This window comes from Erigeron canadensis, chromosome 8, assembly GCF_010389155.1.
Source record: "Erigeron canadensis isolate Cc75 chromosome 8, C_canadensis_v1, whole genome shotgun sequence".
Lineage (NCBI taxonomy): Eukaryota > Viridiplantae > Streptophyta > Magnoliopsida > Asterales > Asteraceae > Erigeron > Erigeron canadensis.
The window spans coordinates 25,147,665-25,172,814 of NC_057768.1; the positions used below are offsets into that span (position 1 = coordinate 25,147,665).

The 25,150-nt window shown below is 33.9% G+C and overlaps 3 protein-coding genes and 1 long non-coding RNA gene across 4 annotated transcripts; 2 read left to right on the forward strand and 2 right to left on the reverse strand.

Annotated features, from left to right (window-relative positions):
* Positions 1-914: 914 nt before the first annotated feature.
* LOC122578983 (5'-nucleotidase domain-containing protein 4) lies at positions 915-7,609 on the reverse strand. Its single transcript, XM_043751056.1, has 17 exons — positions 7,281-7,609; positions 5,979-6,082; positions 5,465-5,584; positions 5,192-5,281; positions 4,985-5,100; positions 4,626-4,725; positions 4,472-4,543; positions 4,327-4,374; positions 4,182-4,259; positions 3,963-4,082; positions 3,488-3,593; positions 2,990-3,153; positions 2,583-2,717; positions 1,910-2,040; positions 1,701-1,763; positions 1,497-1,575; positions 915-1,353 (listed from the first exon to the last, which is right to left on the reverse strand). The coding sequence occupies exons 1-17, from the start codon at positions 7,570-7,572 to the stop codon at positions 1,303-1,305; spliced, it is 1,869 nt and encodes a 622-aa protein (XP_043606991.1). The 5' UTR covers positions 7,573-7,609; the 3' UTR covers positions 915-1,302.
* A 6,834-nt stretch (positions 7,610-14,443) lies between these two features.
* LOC122611267 (diacylglycerol O-acyltransferase 3) lies at positions 14,444-16,325 on the forward strand. Its single transcript, XM_043784267.1, has 2 exons — positions 14,444-14,913; positions 15,563-16,325. Exons 1-2 carry the CDS (start codon positions 14,554-14,556, stop codon positions 16,169-16,171), a joined length of 969 nt encoding a protein of 322 aa, XP_043640202.1. The 5' UTR covers positions 14,444-14,553; the 3' UTR covers positions 16,172-16,325.
* A 3,783-nt stretch (positions 16,326-20,108) lies between these two features.
* LOC122610488 lies at positions 20,109-21,205 on the reverse strand. The gene is made up of 3 exons (XM_043783474.1): positions 20,825-21,205; positions 20,553-20,677; positions 20,109-20,343 (listed from the first exon to the last, which is right to left on the reverse strand). The coding sequence occupies exons 1-3, from the start codon at positions 21,203-21,205 to the stop codon at positions 20,109-20,111; spliced, it is 741 nt and encodes a 246-aa protein (XP_043639409.1).
* Positions 21,206-21,921: 716 nt separating this feature from the next.
* On the forward strand, positions 21,922-22,753 carry LOC122580149. Its single transcript, XR_006320753.1, has 2 exons — positions 21,922-22,122; positions 22,393-22,753. It is a non-coding gene; the product is annotated as an uncharacterized LOC122580149 (long non-coding RNA).
* Positions 22,754-25,150: the final 2,397 nt, after the last annotated feature.

The window sequence follows — 25,150 nt, forward strand, 5'->3', positions numbered from 1 at the left end:
ATTCGAAGGCGGAGCCTGTCATGTAGATCACCCCATCACCGCCACTGCCGCCGCCGCCATTACATCACCACCCCGACACCTCCATTACCGCCGCAACGTGCGGGTACGTATAATCAATAAAAGAGTTGTCATAATTATAATATTAATTTATTTTCAACATGTAGTATATATAAGTTTTAATGTATGTTTTTCATTATATAGTAACATTGTATTGATAATACATGTTCACCCGCGTAATACGCGGTACGATAATCTAGTTAGCTTTTGATGTTAACGTTGAAATCAACTTTGAATGTTATATACGATCTATAGTATATCAAGTGACTTCAATGGTTGGGTTTTCTCTGAAAAAAAAAACGAGATTACATTCATTCAAAGAGTCTAAGATGAGAAAGCCGTAACAATAAGCTATTTCACATGAATTTTCCAGCTTTAATGTTTATTTTGCATTATTTAAGCACCCACACAAACCTGGACATAAAAAAAGATTCATATAACTGTATCAAAGCAGACCGTAGAGACAGAAAAATTTAGTGACAGTATGTTCTAATACAGTTTATGGGTAGAAAGAATTGTTTCCACGTTCTGCAGAGTCGAAGAACAATGGATCAAACTGTCACCAGAAAACATCAGTACAACAATACTACCTCTAGGCATTAGGCCATGAACACAACTATCTTCAAAAATGCCGCTTTCTATGCAGACTACTAATTGCAAAAAGTTGGGCAGCAACTACCTGTTCCGTTATTTGACTTCAGTTCAGGGAATGGCATCTCTAACAGAAAGTTGCAATACAAAGTTTAACACCTTCCAACTGCCATTATGAACACAGCCAATTAGCAACAGGGGCGGAGCCAGAATTCTTGACGAGTGGGTTCATTATCAAATTTAGCAAGACATGAGTAAACTCAGGAGGTTCAAATACAAATTTACACAAAATTTACTAGAGATTACACTAGAATAATGGAGAACTTTTGTTCAGAGGGTTTAACTGCACTCTCTTGGGCGTATCTAGCTCTGCCAATGATAACTAAATAAAGCATCTGTTGGCAGCTAGAAGTATAGTACCCTGTGACCTAGCTCCGTGTTTGATGAAACAGCAGCCTCAACATTTGGAATCGTGGACTAAATTGTATCTAGAATTTATGGTTCAATCATATTACATAGGGTTTTAACATGCTACATCCCAGAATTAACTACAAAATCATCTTCATGGTAAAGAAGGGGACAAAACAGTAGCTTGAAGTAACACTTCCATTACAAGGTAAGAATAGACTCGCATGATTTACCACACTCTTTAACTCATGGTTTGTTTTGAGATTGATAAAATGAGTATGAATCGTGGGCTAGTGTCTGCAACATAAAACAAATTTGAACATGTTAGGATAGTATCCGTATGCAGTGGCCCTTGTCTTAGACTCTTATCAGTGGTAACATATACAACATAAGACAATTTAGTCTACAAATACTAAGAGAAAACTATTACGATCAAATACCTGTTCCTGTGAGCGGAAATACATGAAAGGTGTATAATTAAGAAAATTTGACACTCTGGAGGTATAAATATCAGCATACCTGTGGTTTGGAGAATCAACAAGCAGATATTTTCAGTTTATCACGACAAATGAACAATCACAAATCCAACAAATTGACAATAAGTTGTGGAAATAAATCTGAAAACAGAAATATATGTATATTACTTCTCTATTTGTCGCATAAGGTGACTCTTGTCCCACAAACCTGCACGTGACAGATATCCCCACCTAATAATAAAAGATCCCGAGTCAAGTTTTAGAGCTCGAATAACCATAAAATATCATGACATTTTAATGGGGAAAACACAAAAACTGTAACTTGTATCTCCTAACGGTATTATGTTGATGGTTCATATGAAATTTTAAGGGCAAACCTTTTACTGAAATGTTCACCGTCCTCTTCCAACATTGGTGCAATTTTTTCATCCAGCCGTTGCATCACAATAAGTAGGTTTTGCACACTCTCTGTGAGCTCTTTATCATCCATATGAGTAGCAGCAAGGGTCTAAAGCAAATAGCAAATTATATGTAGCACAAGAAAAGGACCACCATAATTTGATATAGAATAGAACCACAATAAGTTGATATGAAATAAGTCTAACTATTGTATTCACAAGTCCACTTGTAGATATAGTAAACAAAAACGATACTCAACGTTGCAAAAACCACTACCCAGAGTCGGATCTTCCGGGGAACTTGAAAGAGTACCCGGACTTATCGGGAGTACTCGGATTTGAATTTGTTATATAAAAATAATAACCCCAGAAGTATGTTTAGAAACGTCAACACAATAGTTTAGGTACTTCAAACCGATTTTTGACCCATGCTTAACTGAGTTAACACTTAGTTTCGATCGAGTTGAGCAATTTTTGACAGAACTTTGACCAATTTGTGGATCATGTAGCTATTACTCGGACATTAATCAACTTGTCTCGGTCTCTGACCTTGTAGCGAGTACTCGGCCTTGGAAATTGGAATCAGAGTTTTACAGCAGTGACGATGCTCTTAATGTTGATAAGAAATATGAATAGTCAGTAAGGTAATTACTTGAGCAGGACGACCCGTGTTTCTCCTCTGTAGAGCAAGACGGAGTTGATTAAAGAGATCTCCAACAACTTCCTTCTGATTTAACAGTTCTACAAGCTTAGCCCGGTGCTCCCGACTGTGAATTAGAGCATTATACTGCACCAACGTAACAGAATAAGTAGTACTGTGTTAATAAGAAAACATCAAAACAAAGCATCTAGATAGAAGCACAGACATTGCATATGTCAGTGTAGGGCATCTTTTATCTGGATAAACGAAGCTATGTTAATCAACCTATCACATAGTTGACCCTGAACAGTGAATTTCATTTATGACTGCAAATCGGATAATCTTTTTCCATCAACCACTAAGTGCTTGTTATTTATGAAGATTGACATGTTTCATGCCATTAAGTTTATATAGCTCACCTCTTCTTCCAATTCTCGACAAATCAATGCTGTCCGCCAGCGAAGATGTACTTTAGATACGCTCACATCTGTATAAATATGATCACCGACATACAATATTTCATCTCCGTGTATACCTAAAAAATTTTCAACCATTTGAGCACTTCCTCCAGAATATAAGCCTCCTGAAAACAGCAAATAAGTGAAGTGATGAAAAAACTTCAAGATTAATAAACAAGACATCTACCATTTTGAAATCCACATGGTCATAACTCACCAGTAATCAAAAACAATATGTAGAAATGGCAATTATGCATCATGTGTGCTTGACATGATTGCTTAATTGCGTTGAACATATTAAACTAACTGGTAAGATTAGGGTTCAGAACTTCAGATGTTCAGTAGAATGATCGGAAGAAATTTAATAATAAGTTGGATTCAAGGTACAGGTTTTGTAACGATACAGCGATGATATTAAGATCTTAAAAGCCAATGCCAAAGAGAAAATAAATAAATCACCTGGACGAGCTTTAAAACATGGCCGCATCAGGCCGTCACTTGTCACCACTTCATATAAAGGGTGTGACATTTGAAAGAACTCTGGCTTCCTAGCTGAGACAATAACCTACATTAAATAAACAGGTCTCTCAAATTCAAGAACACTGGAGACGTTTTTGTTTTATTTTCAGGGTGTGATAATATGTAGCATGTATAACTTAGTAACTGTCTATACTACATAATCCAAACAGAATAAAAGCTCCAAAGGTAGGTTAGAGCTTCAACCATATGTTTCACCTGAAAACAATAATTATGTCAAAACAGAATGGCATTATAGAATTTCGATTGAGAATTACAGATTCATATCAGGTTTCAGTAGATACTTTTGGAATTAGATTGAAATTAAATACTTTCTGAACATTCTTCGGTAATATATAGAAAAAAAGTGGTTGTAAAAGAGAAAGTCAGAATATGGGTCGAAAGAATAATGACTAACCATCTCAAACAGATCTCGCCAGTTCATATCATTTGGAAGAAATCTATTAAAAGAATGTCGCATCATCTTGTCTGTATAAATATAATCCGAGTTGGTGATCAGCAGTAACTTTTTACCCGCCTAGTGAGGTGAAAACATAAAACAACTTGGTTTATTTTTCATTTTGTAGGTTTATATAATAGCATTTTACCATAGAAAATGCAGATTTTCAGAAAATACCTCCTTTTGGTCAAGAAGTGCTAAAGGCAACTCTGGGTCAGGCTCTACAAACAGTTCTGGTTTGGACATAATCTCACTCTGTACAATAATCCATGAAGAAATTAACGTCTTTGAGCCTCATATTCAAGACCTAAATCAATTTTACCTTTAATCGACCTTCTACGTGAGCCCTAAAGAGCGCCTTACCAACAGCCTGAAACAAAGAAAAACACATACATTGATTAATCTTAACACACACGCGTACGCTAACCAGTAACATTAATAAGGTTACTCATTTTTGTGCTTCGTGCCTTGTAAAGTCCTTTGTAATCAAGTGCACCAAGATCAGCTGGAATAATCCCTTCATCCAATCTATCAACCATCTGCAATACAATAAGAATTTGTTACCCAAAAACAAGGGAATATTGAAAGTAGGCAAAAGTGAATATGAACATAACAGAATACCTGCATATATGCCACTGCTTCTGAAACAGAAAACAGTGTATTGAGAAACTCCCATCTACTTTCATTCCGCAGATCCACCAGTTCCCGCCCATACATCTCACTTTCATACAGAGAAATTTAACAATTTTTTATCCAACTTCTGCTAACAAGAAGCTATCGAGTATAATAAATATGATGAAAGATATAAACAAGATCCTAGATCAACAATAACTTTGTGATAGTCCTATTAACATATAGATGAAAGAAACATGTGTGACTCCATTTTCCGCTTGATACTGGACCTTGGACAGATAATTATGTCAACTGTAGAATATGTTACTTCTACCTAGATTTTATGATAATACTGTTGAGGGTCACACCTGACAGTTTGGGTAGATAGCAATGTTGTACCATGCATAGCCCTCTTCACATACCCAAATCGGTCAGCCTTAACCAAGTTGCCTTTCTCTTTATCTATGACAAGTCCTCTGATAACCTATTCGAACAATATTCCAACAGAACTTAGAAAGGAAAAAAAAAAGTAATTACTTAGCATGAAAGCAGTAAGCATGGAGATCCAGAATTACCAAGTCAGGGTCAAAAGCAAGTCCATCAACAGGAAAACCGACTGCTTTTAGATTCTCCATACAGTAGTCATAAGCCCGCCCTTCCCAGGCCTTCAAATTCAAAAACCAGGTTATTTGAGAAAACAAAAGGCGCTACAGCGTAATGTCAAATCTCAAATGGCCTGTAGGGTTTATAGTAGAAAAATAGTACCACATATGAAACTAAATGAAGAACATATTGGGGAACATGAACATTTAACAGATATTAACAGGGTCCGAGTATGAAGTACCTACCATGACATTATAGTGCATTAAAGTATAATCCATGTCATATCCGATTGCACTGATTGACCGAAGATTCAATGTACGTGTACAAAATATGCCACGTGAAGAATGTCTCGAAGAAGATGGATCCTGCAAAGGATTCATAGCATAACAGTCAGGACTCAGGAAACAGTGAACACCGTTTCAGTCTCATATACTGTTCATGTACAAGGGCCAACAGAAGACACTAAGGAAAAAATTGAATTAGGGGTTTTGAAGCATTGTATATCATGGTAGAAAGCTTTATTCAATACCCATGTTAAAGCAAATGCAAATGTGTTTGTTGCTTGTAACTGTTTGATATTCTGTAATTGTGAGCAATAAAGGGTAACTAGGCTCTCAACATTCACATAACAAAGCATTTGAAAATCAATTGTCTCAAGCAACCCTTGACATCTAAATCATGTCAGTAAGCCCAAAACATGCAAGGGAGTTGTCTTCAATTACAAAAAAGCAAGAAACGAATGAAATTAGCAACAAAAACCTGTATTCCTAAGTCCTTAAGCAACCCCTCGGCTTCTATCGCTTGAAGCCTGGCAACCTCTTCTATTGGACCTTTCCATGCAACATCTGTCTGACCATTTATTCCTGTTTCAATACACCATAAAACATACAAGAACAGATAAGTAAACTCAGAAATTCAATATAGCACAGGTAAACTGCAGAAATTCACAACAGATGATCAGGGGAAGATTTTTGTAAGTGTGGTATAGGCGATCCCACATGGCTACATTTTCTAAAGGGCCTCAATCTTATTGATGACATCACCAATACTAATGAACTTCTTATAACGCCTGCAATATTAATGAACTTCATTTTGAAGACCGACAACAATTTTCACAATATTCATAACTTTTATAGGATACTTATAATATCTCAAAACATTCACTTTCTGCAACTTCAATGGGCCCATGGGAGACCACGTTAGTCCCATCACAGTAAATCAAACTCACATAGCAAGCCGCTCAAATGGTGTTGTGACCAATTGATCGAGCTTTTACCAAGGAACTTTCTGGCATACCTGCTTCCTCTGCTGGGGATTGACTCTATAATACTTTACTTTCCAAATATCCCCAGCTACAGATGCAACCAGCGAGGTTACATGAAGGTCGAGGGAAGCTACTTATATCAATTTTCACAACATCAACCTTTTATCCATATTACCATATATAAAACATTTTTGTTGTCGTCAATGGGCATCAACTTCCTAGGAAACATTATCAAATGTTCGAGCTTGTAACAAATTTCACGATACTAGTCAAACTTTATCTAATGTACATATACTTACAATTGTTAGGGAACTTATGTGTAAAGAGGGTGAAGGCTTAAATCGGGATATCTCAATGTATTGTCTACTCATCTTATTAAAGTAATCATTTGACCCTATATCGTGAGTTGCATGACTATTACTTTGGAATAATTCATGGAGTTAAAGTTCTTGACTTTGAAACAAATCGAGAACCTAATTGCAAAAGTGCAATCTGGACATCAAGCTCCACATCATGGGCAACTAAACCACGTTTAAAAAAGGCCAATATAGGTTTCCAGTAAGCCCAGGGGGTTAAAAAAGTAGTGCATCACAATTCACAAATCAGCGTGGTAAAAGGCTACTCAATCAAACTAAATAACTAACAATATTTGGAATATAAGTCAACTTTCAAATTTGTTAGAAATATTTTCTAGCAGTAACAAAGCCTTGTACACATATATTTAAATCACAAGCTATTCTTAATACACACACATATAGATATAGATATATTCATATATATATGTAATAAGTAAATACCGTATTTGAGGTGTAAGTCGCCTTTGGTGCTTTGACCAAGATAATCAACATCACATTCGTCATTAGATGTATTGACACAAAACATGTCATCACCAGCGACGACTGCAGAATTGGAGTCAACGCCGCCACGACCCGTGCATTCACAAACACAAACATAATGCTGCTTTTGTTGTCTTTTACTCTTCAGGTCATTAGTTTTAAAAAAACTTTTAGGAGAAACAAAAACTGAAACAGGGTTCCGTACAGAGACAACATACGAGGAGGGGGCAAATGTAAATGAGATGCCCGCCATTGGGATATTGCTCCGGGATATTCTAAAGTGTGTTTTTTTATGGGGGCAGTCACCAAGACTTTACTCTTTTAGTCTTTTATATCGAAAGTGTGGATTGGATAATATCTTTGCTTCTATGAATCTATTTCTACGGATATGGAAACTTGGCTAGCCCATGTTTCAACCCACATCATTTAATTGCTTGGGCTTTTTTATACATACAACCTTATATCTATTTATAAAAAAACTCATAAATGTAGGTCTTGTGTTCAAACCCTAAGGGAACATAGAAATTCTCTTTATGAGTATTTGACTTGGATATACTCAGGTCCAAGTCTGAAAGAGTAGGGTTTACCTCTATTAATCGTCGTGTCTTCAAGTGGATTAGTAGAGGGTTTTCCTCCATCTAGACAATTGTACTTTGAGAGAGCTCTCTAGCGGGGACCTGGTTAAGACAACTATGCTAGACCTCTCGATGTCGAATATTAACACGAAGTTTCTAGCGAAATTCACCTTTCAAAAAGTAAGTGTCAAAGGAAAGTCCTTCCAATGAATGCTTGGATTCAGGAAGGGAAGTGATATTGATACCACAATTTTTAATAATTGTATCACACTGTACAAGTTTTGAAATATACTAGACAAGCCAATAATGCACATATGTGGTGCATATATATATATATATATACTTGTGGTACCATTAACACTTCCCATTCAGGAACACCCGGGTTTGAATCCCGAGAAGACAAAGTTTACCCCTATTAATTGTCGCGCCTTTGGGAGAACTAAATAGGGTTTTTTTTTTTCTATTGGGTATTGAGTGAGAGAGCTCTCTAGTGTGGACACGGTTAAGACAACATAATCTAGACCTCTCATTGTGATATTCGATCTGCATCTGTCAAAAAACTAGTGAAATGTATCTACACTTCATAACAGAGTGAAAAATTAAAATTGAAGGATCATATTCAACTAACATTAACATACAGACAATGAAATTACCCAACTCAAAGTATAAATAAATGAAAAAATTGAAACTTATTAAATGAAAAAAAAATAAACAAAGAAAAACATGCTAAATTAATAAATATTTATATTCTTTTGACGTTACCTCATTGTAATTACTTTTGATATTTGTTATTGGTGTTTATGCCCTGTAAAATAAATTTGTTTCCTATCATGTAGCTATCTGCTAGATTAATAAAAGAATTTGTTGGTGATTCAAGGAGTTTCATCTAATTTCTTTTTTTATCTTAATAAACACTTATATATCTATATCTATCTATATAATTATTAAAACAGTAGGAAATCAAACGATTCTAAAGCATCTTCAATTTAAAATTAGCTGATAACATTGCCACATAGAATAAATCTTATGTGACATCTCCATATTGTTTTTCATAATATTAATTTATTTATGAAATAAAAAATATTAAATATAGTGGTACATAATAAATAAAAATTTGAAAGATATATATATATATCCTATATTTTATTATACAGATATAGATAGTTATTATATTACCTATATAATAATCTATATAATTATTAAAACAATAAGAATCCTAGCATTCTGAAGCCTTCTTCCAATTTAAAGCTAGCTTTAAACATTGCCACATAGGATTTTGTTTTACGTCGCATCTTCATATTTTTTTTGCTATATTTATCTTAAATTAAATAAATTACTAAGTTCTAAATAAGAAAAGTATATTAAAATGTAGGTACGTATTTACAAAAAAAACACCCCCTGTATTAAAATTAGATGCACTAGATCTAAATTTGGTAAAGATATATGACAAATTAATACAGTTTATTTGGTCATCTAGAATTTTGGTTCTCGTTTAACAACTAAGCTACAATATCGCTTAGTTTTGATAAACTAAATCACAAGAAAGTCATCATTGTTAAATCAATTAATAAATCAATTAATATTTTGTACGAGAAAATCATCATTAATAAATCAATTAATATTTTGTACAATTATTAACTATTTTTATGTAGAGAGATCATATCATTCTATATGTAGTCATTATATAAAATTAAAAACGTCATGACAATTTTTAAAAAACTATGAAACTGCCGCGCATAATACCCAATGTCATTAATAGGATTGTTCTCTAGCTAATTTTTAGTAAATTTTTAGTCATCATTAACTTTTTTTTAAAACGTCTCATCCATCATTACAAGTAAACATTTATTGATTAACATCCGCACATCGTGCGGGTAAAAAAAATCTACTATATATATATATATATATATATAGAGAGAGAGAGAGAGAGAGAGAAGAGGGGTTATTTGAGAACTCCTAAAAAAAGAACCCAATAACTCCTCTACACCATTGGATCAAAGAAAATGGATGAACAAGATTAAAAATAAAAAACCTTCTCAACACTAGGGGGTATTTTCGTCAGTTTCTTTTTTTCTCTCTCTTACTTTATTAGAATTCTATCTAATTCACTAAAAAACTTTTATCTCACAAACCGTAAATCGTTAGACGAAAAGAAAAGCGTGGGTAGTCTTAGAATTTCGTCCTCTTTCATTAGAGATGCAATTCGATATACTTTTGACGACTTTTTAAATTTAGTTTTTTTTAATCACGTTCATCTTACACATGTGTAAGTTGTACTTACCCATGGGCAAGTTGTACTTACCCCTAATACATCCCGCTCTAGGGTTTAGGGTTTGAAGGTCGAGGGTTAGCCGGCTAACCCTCGGGCTTCAAACCCTAAACCCTGTAGTGGGAACCCTCATCCTTTTTAGGTTTTTAGGGTTTAACATTTAGGGTTTAGATTTTCCAGGGCTTTTAGAATGTAGCTTCCCCCTCATATTAGCAATTAAGCTTTAGGGTTTAGGGTTTGAAGGTCGAGGGTTAGCCGATAGGCTAACACTCGGGCTTCAACCCCTAAACCCTATAGTGGGAACCCTCATCTGTTTGAGGTTTTTAGGGTTTAGATTTTCCTGGATTTTTAGAAAGTAGCCTCCCCCTCGGATTAGAAATTAAGCTTTAGGTTTTAGTGTTTGGGGTTTTACAATGCGTCCTCATCATTTTTGAACTTTATAAGTAACTTACCCATGTGTAGGTTGTACTTACCCATGGGCAGGTTATACAACTCACCAGTTCCAGGTCTTTCCTACACATGTGTAGGTTATACTTACACATGTGTAAGATGAACGTGATGGAAAAAAAACGAAATTTAAAAGGTCGTCAAAAGTATATCGAATCGCATCTCTAATGAAAAAGGACGAAATTTCAAGACTGCACATGTTTTTTTTTCATCTAACGATTTACGGTTTGTGAGATAAAAGTTTTTTAATGATTTATATATTTTTTGATTTAATAAGAGGAGAGAGAAAAAGAGTGTTGGACAACTTTTTTAATAATGACAAACATACCCTTCCTGATCTTGATGAATGAAGAGCTGAGATTGGTTCTCGCATTCTTTTTTTTTAGTGGTTCTCAAAATAACTCACCCCTATATATATATATATATATAGTCAATTATTTCTTATTAAATATAAAAATCATATCATATTTAATAGCTTCCCAAATCTTAGAGAAAAAAAAATTACGTTAGACGCAATATGAGCTTTGTTACAAAAAATCAAGTTTAAAAGTAGAACATATATGAAAGACTAATTTCCGCCAACTAACGGTTACGAAGTTTTTAGTTTAGATGAAGTGTTTAATTATTAAAACCACATATATACCTCTTAAAGTTGCAGCTAAAACTATCATACCAAAGACCTCTAAAAAATAAAAATTATAGCTAACAACTTTGCTTAAAAACTACAACTTAAAACTAAAATAAAAATTACAAATACAAGCTACAACTATTTTTGCCAAACATACCTTAGATATATAATTTTTATTCATATATTAACAAATAAACAATACATTAGCGTTATACAACTAAATTAAAGAAAAACAAGATAACCAATACATTAGCATTATACTACTAAATCAAAAAAACAAAAAACAAATAATTAATCATGATTGACGTCTACATTGTAAGCTTTACCAATATCGAATTCAATTATATTTTTAAATAGCCGCACATCGTGCGGGTAAAAGACTTAGTATGTATATATATATATATATATATATATATACTAATTATATAAACAAACTACCCCCTCCCCCATTTAACTCTCTACCTTTGAATTACCTAGTATACCCTCTAAATTTAAACTACCTCCACACACCTTATCCCTTAAATTCTGAAATTACCGTTAATAAAAAAAGCCAACAATTACCTAAAACCCCTATTATTATAAAATCCCCATTAGCTCTAAAATTATTATTGCTACGGATAAGAAAAAATATCTTAACTGTCATAAATTATATTACAAAATGTTTAACAATAATTGCCTTTTAATAACTCACGAAATTACGAACCAATTATGTCATTTTGTATAAATTTTAATCTTTGACTATTTATTTTCTAATTGTCTTGGTCTCTTCCCATACAATTGTAAGTGCTTATTTTTCATGGTTAGTGTTTGCACTTCATTATTTTTTGCACCTAATACGCGACTTATTTTTAGAATGATATATATGATTAGATCCTGCATTGACGCATCTCATGAAAGTAAACTCAACGCTATAAACCGTTACGGTGTCTAAATCGTTATAAACCGTCGCCGTTGCAACGCGCGGACACCACTCTAATATATATATATATATATATATATATATATATGAATTAATTGAACTTAAATTGAAAGTAGAATATAAATATTTAAATTTTAAAAATTTTCATATCAAGCATCTACAAATCTACATAATATTATCTTTATTTAAATTCACACTATTAAAAATGGATAAAGGATTATCTAAAACTGTATCATCGATTTGACTCAATCAGATTTCAATTTTTAATAATTTCAAGATAATGCACATTTGTATTTATAAATTACCACCTTTATCCCAATTAAAATGTTTTAGTGGGACGTTTTAGTTTTGTTTTGGTTTAACTTTGATCATTTGTTTTTTTATTTGTGTTATATGATACTTATATATATATATATATGCATAGATTGGTTTTTAAATGTATTTTACATTCTTAAAAGTTTTATAAATTATTAAATAATGCAAACAAAAATATTGAGGATTAAATTGGCCGAAAAAAAAACAGATAGTTAAAATAAGACATTTAAGTTGAGACTGATGAGTATATATTTAATATGTTCGCGCGAATGAGATTGAGCTCGACTCTTTCATAGTTGTCGGGGTATAACCCTTTTAAGTTAACCTCTATAATAGATCAATGATGAAGTTTTGTTAACATCCTTTTAAGTTAAAGCAATTGTGATTTTTTAAATAGATACAAAAATATTCATGTCCTTTCATATACAAGAGATGAAGGGACTATGCTAGCGTCGACATGTGAAAACGTTATTTTTTTGTTATTTTGTAAGAAAAAGTCTTGAAACTTATGATGCATGTATAGTGTGCCATTATGTATGGTCAACACCTTGTCCACGTGACAACAATAAATAGCACGTATTCTTTGAACTCAAATCCGTCGAGTCTATTTTGATAGTCCTCTACACAAGAATACATATACTCACGTTTTTTTTTATAACAAACACCATAATAAACTTTTAACTTCTAAGTAAACCAACAAAGACGAGACCGATCACCGATGACCTTGAATACGAGTGTGTAAGAATATCAAACCCATTTAATGGAAGCTTCGACGCCTCTTCAGCCTTCCCCATTTTCATTTGGGAAGTGATAATCGTATCACAAATTTGAATGCATTTATCACACCGTACATGTTTATAGTATACTGTATAAATATACGAATATCACTTTCTTTTTCATTTTATTATTTTATGTGGGACCCACCACTAGTTTTTTACTTATTAATTAGTCTATCCAATCACAAATGAACACTAAAACTAACGAAAATAACGTGATGAAAAGATAATGTGGTACTCTCTCCTATTTTAATTGTCCTATATTGATTGGTCAAGTTTTTTTTCTTTCAATTTTGACCATAAATATCTTAGTTGATGAAAATTATATCAATGAAAAATACTTTTAAAACTCAATCAATTCATGTATGTTATATGAAGTGCTATATAACACAGACAAAAATATTTACGGTCAAAGTTATAAAAAAAGACTTAAAAAGGCAAAATGTGACAATATGGGACGGAGATACTACTAATTTTAATTAATAATGATTCTCTAAAATTATATCAACTTCATAAATAAAGTTGGAGTAAAGTTGAAATGATTTAAACATTTGAATTAAATTAAAGGTCAAGATTCAAATTTAAATCTTAAATTTTAAACTTTGATTTCAATACAAACGTCACGACTAAACTTCACCTATAAAGTTTTGTCATACAATTCTACTCATTGTCTCATTATGCATGTTGTTTCCAAAAGAAATTGTTAATAGTTCCACTAAACCAATTATAATTCTAATAAGGTTTGGACTGTTATCAATAAAATTACATTTTATAAAATCAAGTATATATAGATTCTCTCAATCTAAATAGCCGAAAAAAATAAAATGTTCAAGTAAACATGACTAACAAATAGCTAATGACTAGGATACACTCAACAAAAATAATTGCAACATAAAAACCAGGGGAAAAAATCCACGTAAGCAGTCTACGTGGCACACCACGTAAGTAATCACAAAATTATTAGTAAATCCAACGGCAAAGATTACATAAAAGCACACGCCAAAAGTGGCAAACTAATTTTAATCGCGCGCGAACGAGTGCCATGCATGCATCACTTGCCACGTCACATCTAACGATCAGAAAACTTTCATAAATTAATCCAACGATCCAAATTCAATTCACCGCTCACATTCAATTCAAATCCTAATCCAAATATAATACTTACACGCCATATTCATACTTCCCTTGTATTATACGATACCCCCACCCCTTCCAAATCAAATAAAATAAATATTTTTTGTTATTCAACAAATTCTATTCATTCAAATCAAACCAAATTCATAAAAATTTTTTTTTTTGGTAATAATGGATGTGGCGAGTGGAGTTGGATTCCGTCAGTCGCCATGTTTTGCGACGAAAGATGTACTACATCAGTCGCAAAGTATGGCGACTGGAAAACCGGGTTTGGTTTGTTTAAAACAGCGACCGAACAGAAGGTTTTCGGTCGCTGTTTGTGATGGGTTTGTGGATAAGAGTCACTTGGAGTATTATAATAATGGGCCAAAAATGGCGGTTAAAGAAAAAGATGTGAAAAAAGAGATGAAGAAGAAATTGAAAGTGTTGAAAGGGTTATCTAAGAATTTGTCGACTTTTTCGGAGTTGGGTTTTTGTTTGAATGTTGATAGTGGATTATTGGATCAACAAGTTAAAGGCCAGATGATTTCGGTATGATTCTGTTTTTAATTTCCATTTTTGTTTTTTGTTTTATTTTAGTGACTATTTATGTTGATAATTAGCAACTGTAGTATATATAATAGTTCTTGACTTTTGATTATAGTTTAGGTATATTGTAGCCTAGCTGTATCGATTGTAATTTGTGACCTGATTTAAGTGCCCAGAATGAGTCGGGATAAAAAAAAAAAAAAAGCACACGGTCCGTAGGAATTTCAAATATATAAACAAAATCTTATATAAATGAAGACTAATGTTACAATTTTTTGAGTTTTTGTGCCCCTAAAGAAATTGGGCCGGGTTTGCCCCTCCGCAGGGCCTCCCCTGTTTGTGACATTGAGGTCAGGACCGTTTGATAAAGTTATTTTGTGCCCCTAAAGAAATGTTATTGTTTAATTAGCTAAGATGGCTGATTGTTGACCAGGCACATTTTTGGCAAATTGACAAATAAGACACAGTTGGTGTGCAATTTTTCAATAAAGTAGATTCGTGACCACTTGTTATGGGTCACTTTCATTGACAAAATGTTCAATAACTTGCTATAATAATTACTGGTTAATTAGTCCTTTGTTTCTTAATTATAGTAGTTTTATAAAGAATATAATGCAAGTTAATTTACGGAGAATAAACGTTGATTGTGTAGGAAGCAACAGATGTGTTACTTAGCCAATTACAAAAACTAAAAGCAGAGAAAATGGAATCCAAAAGGTTAAAGAAAGAAGAGAAAGCTAAAAAGAAAGCGGCCCGGATGACAGAATGCAAGGATTCGTCCTCATCGAGCTCATCTTCTTCAGAGTCTGATTGCGAAAACGTCGTCAATATGAAACAACTCAAAACTATACCGACCTCGATATCGCATCAAGAAACAGCATCGACATTAGCAGTATCTCCTGTTCAAGTTAATGAAGTCGAACACCAAGGCGCATTGCAGACAGTATACAAGGATGTTAGTAATGTTAATATAGATTCTAATAAAATAGAGGTTTGTATGGGTGGAAAGTGCAAGAAATCGGGAGCCGCGATGTTGTTGGAGAATTTTCAGAAGGCAGTTGGCGGTGAAGCCGCGGTTGTGGGTTGTAAATGTATGGGCAAGTGTAGAGATGGTCCGAATGTAAGAGTACGAAACAATAATGAGGATGCTGGCGCTAATCCTTTATGCATCGGAGTTGGACTTGAGGATGTTGATTCGATTGTGACCAACTTCTTCGGTGCGAGTCAGAGATCGTGTTCGGATATGGTACCGGCTCTGTAGAATCTTCGACTCCGTATTCCTTCAAACAACTAACTCGAATTGTAAATATGTTGGTTGGGTTGCATTTTGGTTGTAAAAAAATGTTGAAGGCTTGAATGTGTAGATACAGTTTGTAGTAATTATTACGTATGAAATGTATAACAAGTTACGAATATTTTTGTGGTGATCTTTTGCTTAATTTTTTTATTATCCTAATTCATAAATTATTATCGATAGAATGTTGGTTTTGACCTGTCAAAAGTCAAGCTTCCTATTTTATGACTTGCATATTTAATTTCTTGGGTAATTAGTTAAATTTTTTAGGTTAATGTTCAAGAATATTAATTATTTTTTATTTTCTTTCATTAAACAATTTAATTTATATTTAACTGACCATTTCCATGAAAATATTATAAAGTAAGTATTAGATTTATATAACCAAACCGTTAATTTTATTTTTAATTAATTAAGTCCAATAAAAGGACAAGGGTCAAGTTTATGTATGTGACTTATAGTCCGTTGATAACCCAAGAGTCCAACACCTTTTCAAATAACATGACTTGTAAATCTGGAATTATGGGCTAGATTACAGATTATTCGGGCCTAACTACTTATTATAAACAACCGCATTTATTATTTCATTCTTTCGCCAAAACAAAATAACTCCTCCAAAGTTAAAGCGGGAAGGGGCGATCAGGTACTAGGTCTTGGGAGAAGAGGGAGATTTAGCAAGCAGTTGTCTTTCGAAACCTTTCTACGCTTGAGGTAAAATCCGTATAACTCGAATACTAATCATATTTTGGTTCTGGTGATGATGAGACGTATACACAACTAAGGTTTAAAATCTGTATCTTTGTCATCAACATAATAGTTGTCCAGCGAAGATTAGGATGTTATGTGACAACTAGTTTATTAATGTTAACGGCTTTTAAAACTGCTATTACACTTAATAAAGTTAGAATTGCTAAATGTTGTAATCGTTGAGCCGAGTCTTGGAAAAATCATACAAGTTTTATAAAAGTCAATGATCAGTATTTGAACTGGTCAATAATTGATCACTTGTTATTTTGGACTACATATGATCTTTAATTTCATTAATAATAAATTCTTAACTGGAACTTTAAATCAACTGTTATATAATGAGCTTATGAAACATTGAATTATGTATAATGCAGGCTTTGTAAATAATTGACAACTTGACATGATATATACAAGTGACTTACTCATTTTTGTACAGTTTTGCTATATACTTTTACGTGCTATTTAAACCTTTCAAGGTCCTGTACAAATGGTTTTTATAACTATAATAATAACCTTGGTCCTAGATTTGGCTCAATGACTAAAAGAAATAGTTGTATACTATTAATCATAATTAACGAGATATGGGATATTAATGAATAATAAGTAGGACATTTAGAGCTAGATTCTAAGTTTAGTTAAATTGTTCGATGTAGATCGTTTTGAGGACCGTCGTGGAGTTTGAGCATTGCTAGTTGGAAACACTTGTCAAGGTACGGATGTCCGTACTTCTTCGTTGAGCATTACTCTTACTCTTAAATGATTATTTGGATACATATTTGTTATTCTTCAAATACTTCGTGACTTCATTCTTTGATTCTCTTTTACTTGAGCCAAAATATTATTTGAATTTGATAAATTGAGAAACCTTGATTTGAGAAAGAACTTGTTGAAAAGTATTTTGAGAAATTTGGACATGTGGATTTTGAAAATACTTATGGAGTAAGGTTGGCTTTTGTGAAACTTGTGAACTGTGAAACCCTTTAGAGTAGACAGGAGTTAGAAATACCGAGTTAACTACATGTGGAGGTACCACAGACATGTCATTGTGGCGACCAATGGCATGACACTATCCGTGGCGGTGTGATTAGTCCACAGCGTCTTCACCTTTGTTATATGATAGGTGATATGTGATTATGCTCGTAGGAGAGCTTTATGATTATTTGTGCAGGCTTATGGATGCATCCCAGGCTATATTGTGATATGATATGATTATTGTACGGATGTGTGATGTAGTGCCATACATACCTTCCGGGTTGAATACACGCAGAGGTGCACATCTGGTGTATTAACTTTGATTTGTGATATTATTATTTGGGCATCGGGAGTGTGCTCTTGGATATTGTTATGTAGGATACTCGGTATAAACATCCTAAACCTTTCTTTGTTTCAACCTTAAAATAATTTTTACTCTGGTGGTAAGGGTGGTACTTGAAGGAGACTTTTGATATTAAAATGATTTGATTTTACTTCATCTTAATTCATTATACTGTTTAATATTGTTTATTATTATCAACATCTGCGCATTGAGCAATTGGCCCAGCCACATTTTTCTTTTCCATGCAGCAGGTAATTAGGGGTGATATGGGACGAGTGAGAGTGACATAAGGCTTTGGAGACTCTTAGACACCATGTCTTTATTTCATTAGTATCATCGACTCTAGACTTTCTTTATTTTTGGAAATAATTCCTGTTGGAGGATTTGAACTTTTAGCTGCTTGGAAACTTATTTATTTATCGGAATTCAAGACCTTTTAGTAATCTTATTGTTCTATTAGCATTTGTTGTAATCTCCTATTCCATACTTGGATGGGATGTTATAATTTCTAACGCAATTAACAAATTGTCATGACTTCTAAGTTGTAACCTATGGAAATGTATATGTTAATACAACTTGCAACTATGCAAATAGTTTACGTTAGAATTATTAGAACAATTTTACTTGATTTAGGGGTGTTTGGTATTGCGATTTCATAACAAAATCTGCATTTTCAAAATAGATTATGCGTTTTCAAAACTGTGTTTTGGAAAAGCATGTAGGTACATACTTCTCCAAACTGTGTTTTCATAGCCAATAATCACTTTTTTATACAACCACTTTTTTTGATTATTTGCGTTTTACAGATGTAATAATCAGATAATCACTTTATAACGCAATCCCAAACACCTTTTTAGTAAAATGGAACGAGAAAAGATTAGAGAAGGTAAAGACTTGTGCGGAGAAGGTTTTTTCCTTTAACGGAAGAAATAGAAGCTCAAGAAGGAATACCGAAGACATTAGAACGGTTGGTTTCCTGTGGTATTCGTGTAGATCAAATGCTTGTAGATTAGTTGGGATGATTTACTAAATATTGTGTTTCGATAATGATTACCGGGCATGAGTTTTATGCGGTGTGCGCTATGGGTACCAAAATGGTACATGGGACCAAAAGGTTCCACCCATTTAACTTTTTCTTTTTAATAATGTTAGATGTATGAAAATAAGCATATGAAACAAGGTATGAAAATAGACAAAAAAGAATAATGATGTTGGGAAACTCAAACATTTAGGGGCAGCCTTATACCAGGACTCATCCCCAGGAGAACTAGTCCTAATCAGCGCCACATCAGCAAAAAATCATCTAAAGATTAATCCCCCTAAATCCAACCTAATATCAAGACTAGTCTTGGACCCACCTTTATTTAACACTATACTTTATCTAACTTTACACTATCAATCCCTCATAATTTAACAACTAAATCAAACACACCATTCATTAAAATTAAAACATAAATGACAACATTTCTAAATAAAATCGAAAAGACAATAAAATTAAAAAAAAAAAAAACATTCTAAAATACTTAAAAAACAAAAAACAACAATCCGAAATACTTAAACAATATAAAACATAATTCATGACGAAGAAAGACGTCATATATGCTCCGTAAGATCATGACGAAGGGCGTGAGACACATGTCGGTCACGAAGCTCCCTGTTGGTACACTCGTGAACTGCCATTCTCTCCTCGAACGTACGTTGACCAAAAATAGGTGGTTGGATTAAACCGTCTTCATCGATTATGCTTATGGCGTGCCCTGAGTCTTCAACTATCATATTGTGCAATATAACACATGCGTACATGATTCGACAAATGCGGTTAATGCTTCTAGATCTGGACGGTTAGGTTAGAATATGCCATTGATTTTGAAGAGATCCAAATGCACGCTCGACATCCTTTCTCACACTTTCTTGATATTGTTTGAACTTTTTCTTCTTGTCATCTTGCGGGCATGAGTACGACTTAACAAACACTGACCACTCCGGGTAGATACCGTCTGCGAGGTAGTACCCTTTTCTGTAGTGTGTTCCGTTAACCGTAAACGAAGAATCTGGAGCATGATCCTCAATGATTTCCCTAAATATAACAAATATAAACACACACACACACACACAGTGTTTTTAAAAACAAAGAATGAAAATGAAATTAAAAGTACCTAAACAAAGGGAGATTATTTAACACATTTATGTCATTGTTGGATCCCGTTGTGCCAAAATACGCATGCCAAATCCATAAATAGTATGAGGCATCTGCTTCAAGCATGATTGTTGGATGGCCATGATCACCAAGGCCAATGCATACAATCGATGCTCCCAAGCATCCCCGAGAAACCATGAAGCTCTCCATGTTTATCATACAATGGATCTATATCCTCTGGTGTTAGTCTGCGGAAGTAATCCTCTTTGTATAGCTGAAACACACATTTGCAATGGTGGTCTTGGAATACTCTACTCATTTCCTCTCCAATCTATAGATAGTCGTCAAGTGCGTCAGGGTTGTATCCATGCGCCAATTGATGTATGTCGGACACACACTTTTGTATTGTACTAAAACCCACCCGTTGTCCCCCATCAACAAGCTTGTCTTGCATTCTTCTAAAATGCTCGAGCACATGACTTGGATGTCGATACGGATACAACATTATATCACTAACTATGCGCATGAACAACGGTCTCGTCATTCGAAACCGGCGCCTAAAATACCAAAGCAGGTACTTTGCATCTTCAACAAAATCATCCGCCATTAGTTGCTCATTGGCGCTTTCACGATCTCTTCTTTTGACGGTGTGTGGTATACGTGGTCGCTCGGATGTTTCACCTTCCTCAAGCAACTCAACACAATCCGACATGATCTCCATAAACTCCTCATCATTGAAGTCTTCTTTAAACAACTCGGGATTTATGTAAGTGTTCAAACATGAAGGATTTTGGAATGACATAATGATTTTAGTGAATAAAATGTTTATGTGTAAGTGTAAAGTGAATATGGGAGAGATATGTGTGAATAATAGTGAAATGGTAGTATATAAAGCTTTGGAAAGGAAAGTAACCGTTTAGGAACCAAAACTACCAAAGCTGAAACTTCAAATTTGAAGTTTCTAGCCGTTAAGGGGCCAAATGTGTCAACTCCGAAACTTTAAAAAAGTTTTCGTTACATTAAAAAAAATATAGATAAAAAAAGAAAAGAAAAAGACTCGTACGTGAGGGAACGAATAGGGACGGGACGAGTCCACCTCCGCGGTGTTCACTCTTCTGTGGGAGGAGGACAAATGGGAGATGAACGGCATAAGGCTGCCTCTTAGTATAATAAAGCTGGAATTCCCCATAATTTAAAAATGGATACACTAAGTTCAGAAAATAGTGAAGAACGTATTGCATCGTTACAAGTCACTCGTTGTAACACTTGTGGTTTTGATCCCGTCGACTTTTATATTTAATGTAATAAAATTCCGTGTTTAGTAATAAAATGTCGAGTTAACTTGATGTATTCCTTAATGTATTTTGTGCTGTTAGACGTTTACGTCTATAGTTTTGATATCCGTAAGGTTGTGACAAGCTAGTGTAGTGGTATGGTGTGTGTGCCTTGTGTGCCGAACTCCCTCAACCTCCCACTCATTTCGCTCTTTCCCTTATCTCTATATCTTCTCTCTTTTCACTTCTTTGTCTCTCTAAGTGCATTAAAACCAAACACTATTTCTCGTTCTAAATTTGGACTTGTGGTTTTGTAATGGGTAAATCTACTAGCTTTTATTGTGATAATAATCTTTAGCTTCAAAAATAAAGATTTCTTTGGTGTTTCAAGTGTACAACCTTTTTATTGCTTCAAAACCGAATTTGGCACTTCAAGTAAGATCTGGTAAGTAACTCATCCCTTGATGCTTGATGTTTGCTTTATGTTGTTAAAAGTATCTCATAACTAGATCTTGAGTCATTTTTGTTAAATCTTTGAGTTTGAGCTTGGTTGTTTCGTTTAAAGCTTTGGAAAATGGATCTAACTATTTTGGAAGTGGGTTGTTGTAAAAAGTTATTGTTCATGTATGGTTTTACTTAAGTTGTGGTAAATTTTGAAAACTTTAGTTGGGTCTCAGATTGGTTGATTTGTGGTTAAAAGTCAAATTTTGTGCAGAAATTGGGTTGGCTGCCACACATCACTTAGAGTGCATCACATTGTCCATCAGGTCTGGTGTGGTGATGCGACAAATTCTCTAGGATGCGGTGTATCATTGCATATCGGGCTTTCGGATGCGGCACATCATGGATGAGTGCGGTGCATCCCTAGTCTGGTCTTCAGTAAGTGCGACGCATTGGGGTAGTGTGACGCAATAAGCAATGCCGAGCATTTGAATGCGAGGCATCCAAGGGGATGCGACGCATCCATGTGTTGTTACACTTCACCTCAATTCAAACTTCATTGTTTCATTTCCGTATCGATTGTAATCATTGTTACCAACCTAAATCAATCTAGTTAACATACTTTTAAGTCAAAATCATACGTGAGTCTTTCTTACACTTTGCTTTTCATGAACGATCTTTGGGGACTTTGGTAGACACACCTAGGTAGTCCTTATTGTTTGGGTTACCATGTGTTGACTAGATACGTGCAAACTAGGTTTGGATCATTGTTGAGCTTGAGAACTTATTTCTCACCTTTGGAAGCGTATAATTGTGTGATTATCTCAGGTGAGTTTCGCAGCTCCTGTCCATGTGATTTTGGGATAGAAAGTATACTCGGTATTGCTAAACGAGTGCCGATAGTTTTCATGGTACATTATTTTATTAGGGCTAAATACTTATGTGTATGCCTTAACGGGAAGCTCCCCGGGCATTATGATACATAAATGATAAATTGTCTAATGGGATGCGCCCGTGTAAATCTCACATGATGCGCCCCAGCTAGTTGTTCATATTGTGAGGTTGTCTAATGAGATATGCCCCGAGCGACACGACAAGGCACCTTGCCTCATTTTTGCCAAACTATTTTTTTTATCTTTGGTACTATTCGGTTTTGATACCGAAAAACCGGTACCGGTATCGTACGAGTACCGTACCCATATAATCGGTATTATATTCGTTCTCACTTTGGGTTGTTTTCGGTTTCGTTACTAGTCGGTTTTGGTACGGTTCCGTACCGAAAACCATCCCTACTATAAAGTGTTTTTTTAGGATCAAATGACTCCTACTTTCCTAGATGTTAATAAATAAGATGAATAACAGAAAAGAATGTGTTCCGGGATTTTCTTTTAAATCCGAGGTGGAAAACAAGGCAAGTTTGTTTTGGGCTAACAAAACTAAATAAGAAAATTTTAAAGAAGTTGGAGAAATTATATCCTTTGATGCTATCTACTAAACAAACAAGTAAATTTGTTTTCTATAGAATTTGTATGACTTATAAAACTTCCCTATAATATTGGTTAATACTATCACATATGTAAAATAACTAGTGTAATATATGATTTTTGGTACAATATGATTTTTGAACCTTTTACAGTGATAGACAATCATAATAAGACTATCCTAATTGGAGTTTTTATGATAATGAATGAAATGTCGACTATGTGAGTGGTTGCTAAGAGCCTTTTTAAATGCTTTTGGGAACCAATCACAAATAGTTGTAGTAGATCAAGATGTATCGATGAAGAAAGTCGTTGAAGTTGTTTTCACACGATCAAGCACAAACTCTCTATGTGACATACCACTCAAAAACTTATATCAAGGTAAATGAAATATTCGTTATTTACAACTTCATTTTGTACATGTGCAAGTAGAATGATGTACATACTTTAACATTTGCAAATTTTCATACGTAGGTTAGGAACTTATATATGCAAATTAATAAATGGTTAAGTATGTACATTATTCTACTTATACATGTACAAAATCAAGTTTTTGACGAAAGTTTTTTAGTGTTGTCCCACATGCAGAGTCTATGCCTTGATCAGGTAAAAAAAAAACTTCAATGGCTTTCTTCATCGATACATCCTAGATTTGTTACAACGATCCGTGGTTGGTTGCCAGATGCATTTAAAAATCCAGGAACACTTTTTACATTGCTGTTTTCCATCTTATTTATTAACACCCGGGAGTCAGTCGATCATATGAAACGATTAATAACCATTTTGTGTTCCTTGAAATGATCTAATATTCCATGTGTATTCTTGTAATATCCTCAAATGTTGTTGTGGATGTGATGTGCTTTTGTTGATCTAATGTTTGAAGTTCAAACTTTCAAAGGTACCATTTCTTGTTTTTTTTTTCTTTGAAAGGTACCTATTTCTTGTTACATTCCATTTCACGATTGTGTTTTTCCTCAAAATTAACTAGCTTGTTTCTGAAAACAACTTGAGCAACCAGTGATCCTGTAACCATGAAGTACGTTCCCTCTTTTCACCTTTTTCTTAACTTAGTGTATCCATTGTTACATGTAACACCCTAACTTTTAAGGTATTATTATATTATTAAATATACTATTGTAATGTTTATAAATACTTTATTTCAAAGAAGTTGTTATTTATACATACATACGTTATTAACTTGTCTGAAAGTTGTCATATGAGTAAAAATAAATCAAAAAGATCAAATTGAAATACATTCATTAAAGCCAATGAGGTTGGGGTCCATTGGTAATGTCTTTGGCCTTTGGGGATCCACCTGGGTTCAAGTCCCACTTCTCACATTTGTGTGGGTGGATTAATAAGGATTTTTCGAAAGCTATGCGTTTCATCCTAGGTATGCGTGTAGTTTAGAAGTATGAGTAGATTAGAATGCCGTTCTAAGAAAAATACATTCATTAAAAGTGTTTGGCGACTAAAGATGTAAATAGCCACCTAAAATATAATCTAATTATTAATCCTAAATTTAATATGAATATATATATATATATATAT

Excerpts from the sequence above, each read along its gene's own strand:
- LOC122578983 (XM_043751056.1), bottom strand. The coding sequence starts at position 7,572 with ATGGCGGGCATCTCATTTACATTTGCCCCCTCCTCGTATGTTGTCTCT. Across the intron at positions 6,083-7,280 it reads CGACTTACACCTCAAATACG|GAATAAATGGTCAGACAGAT; the intron begins GTATTTACTTAT and ends GTATTGAAACAG. Across the intron at positions 2,718-2,989 it reads GTCGAGAATTGGAAGAAGAG|TATAATGCTCTAATTCACAG; the intron begins GTGAGCTATATA and ends ACGTTGGTGCAG.
- LOC122611267 (XM_043784267.1), top strand. The coding sequence starts at position 14,554 with ATGGATGTGGCGAGTGGAGTTGGATTCCGTCAGTCGCCATGTTTTGCG. Across the intron at positions 14,914-15,562 it reads TTAAAGGCCAGATGATTTCG|GAAGCAACAGATGTGTTACT; the intron begins GTATGATTCTGT and ends TTGATTGTGTAG.
- LOC122610488 (XM_043783474.1), bottom strand. The coding sequence starts at position 21,205 with ATGTCATTCCAAAATCCTTCATGTTTGAACACTTACATAAATCCCGAG. Across the intron at positions 20,678-20,824 it reads TTGTTGATGGGGGACAACGG|CTATACAAAGAGGATTACTT; the intron begins GTGGGTTTTAGT and ends TGTGTGTTTCAG. Across the intron at positions 20,344-20,552 it reads GATTGTATGCATTGGCCTTG|GGAAATCATTGAGGATCATG; the intron begins GTGATCATGGCC and ends TGTTATATTTAG.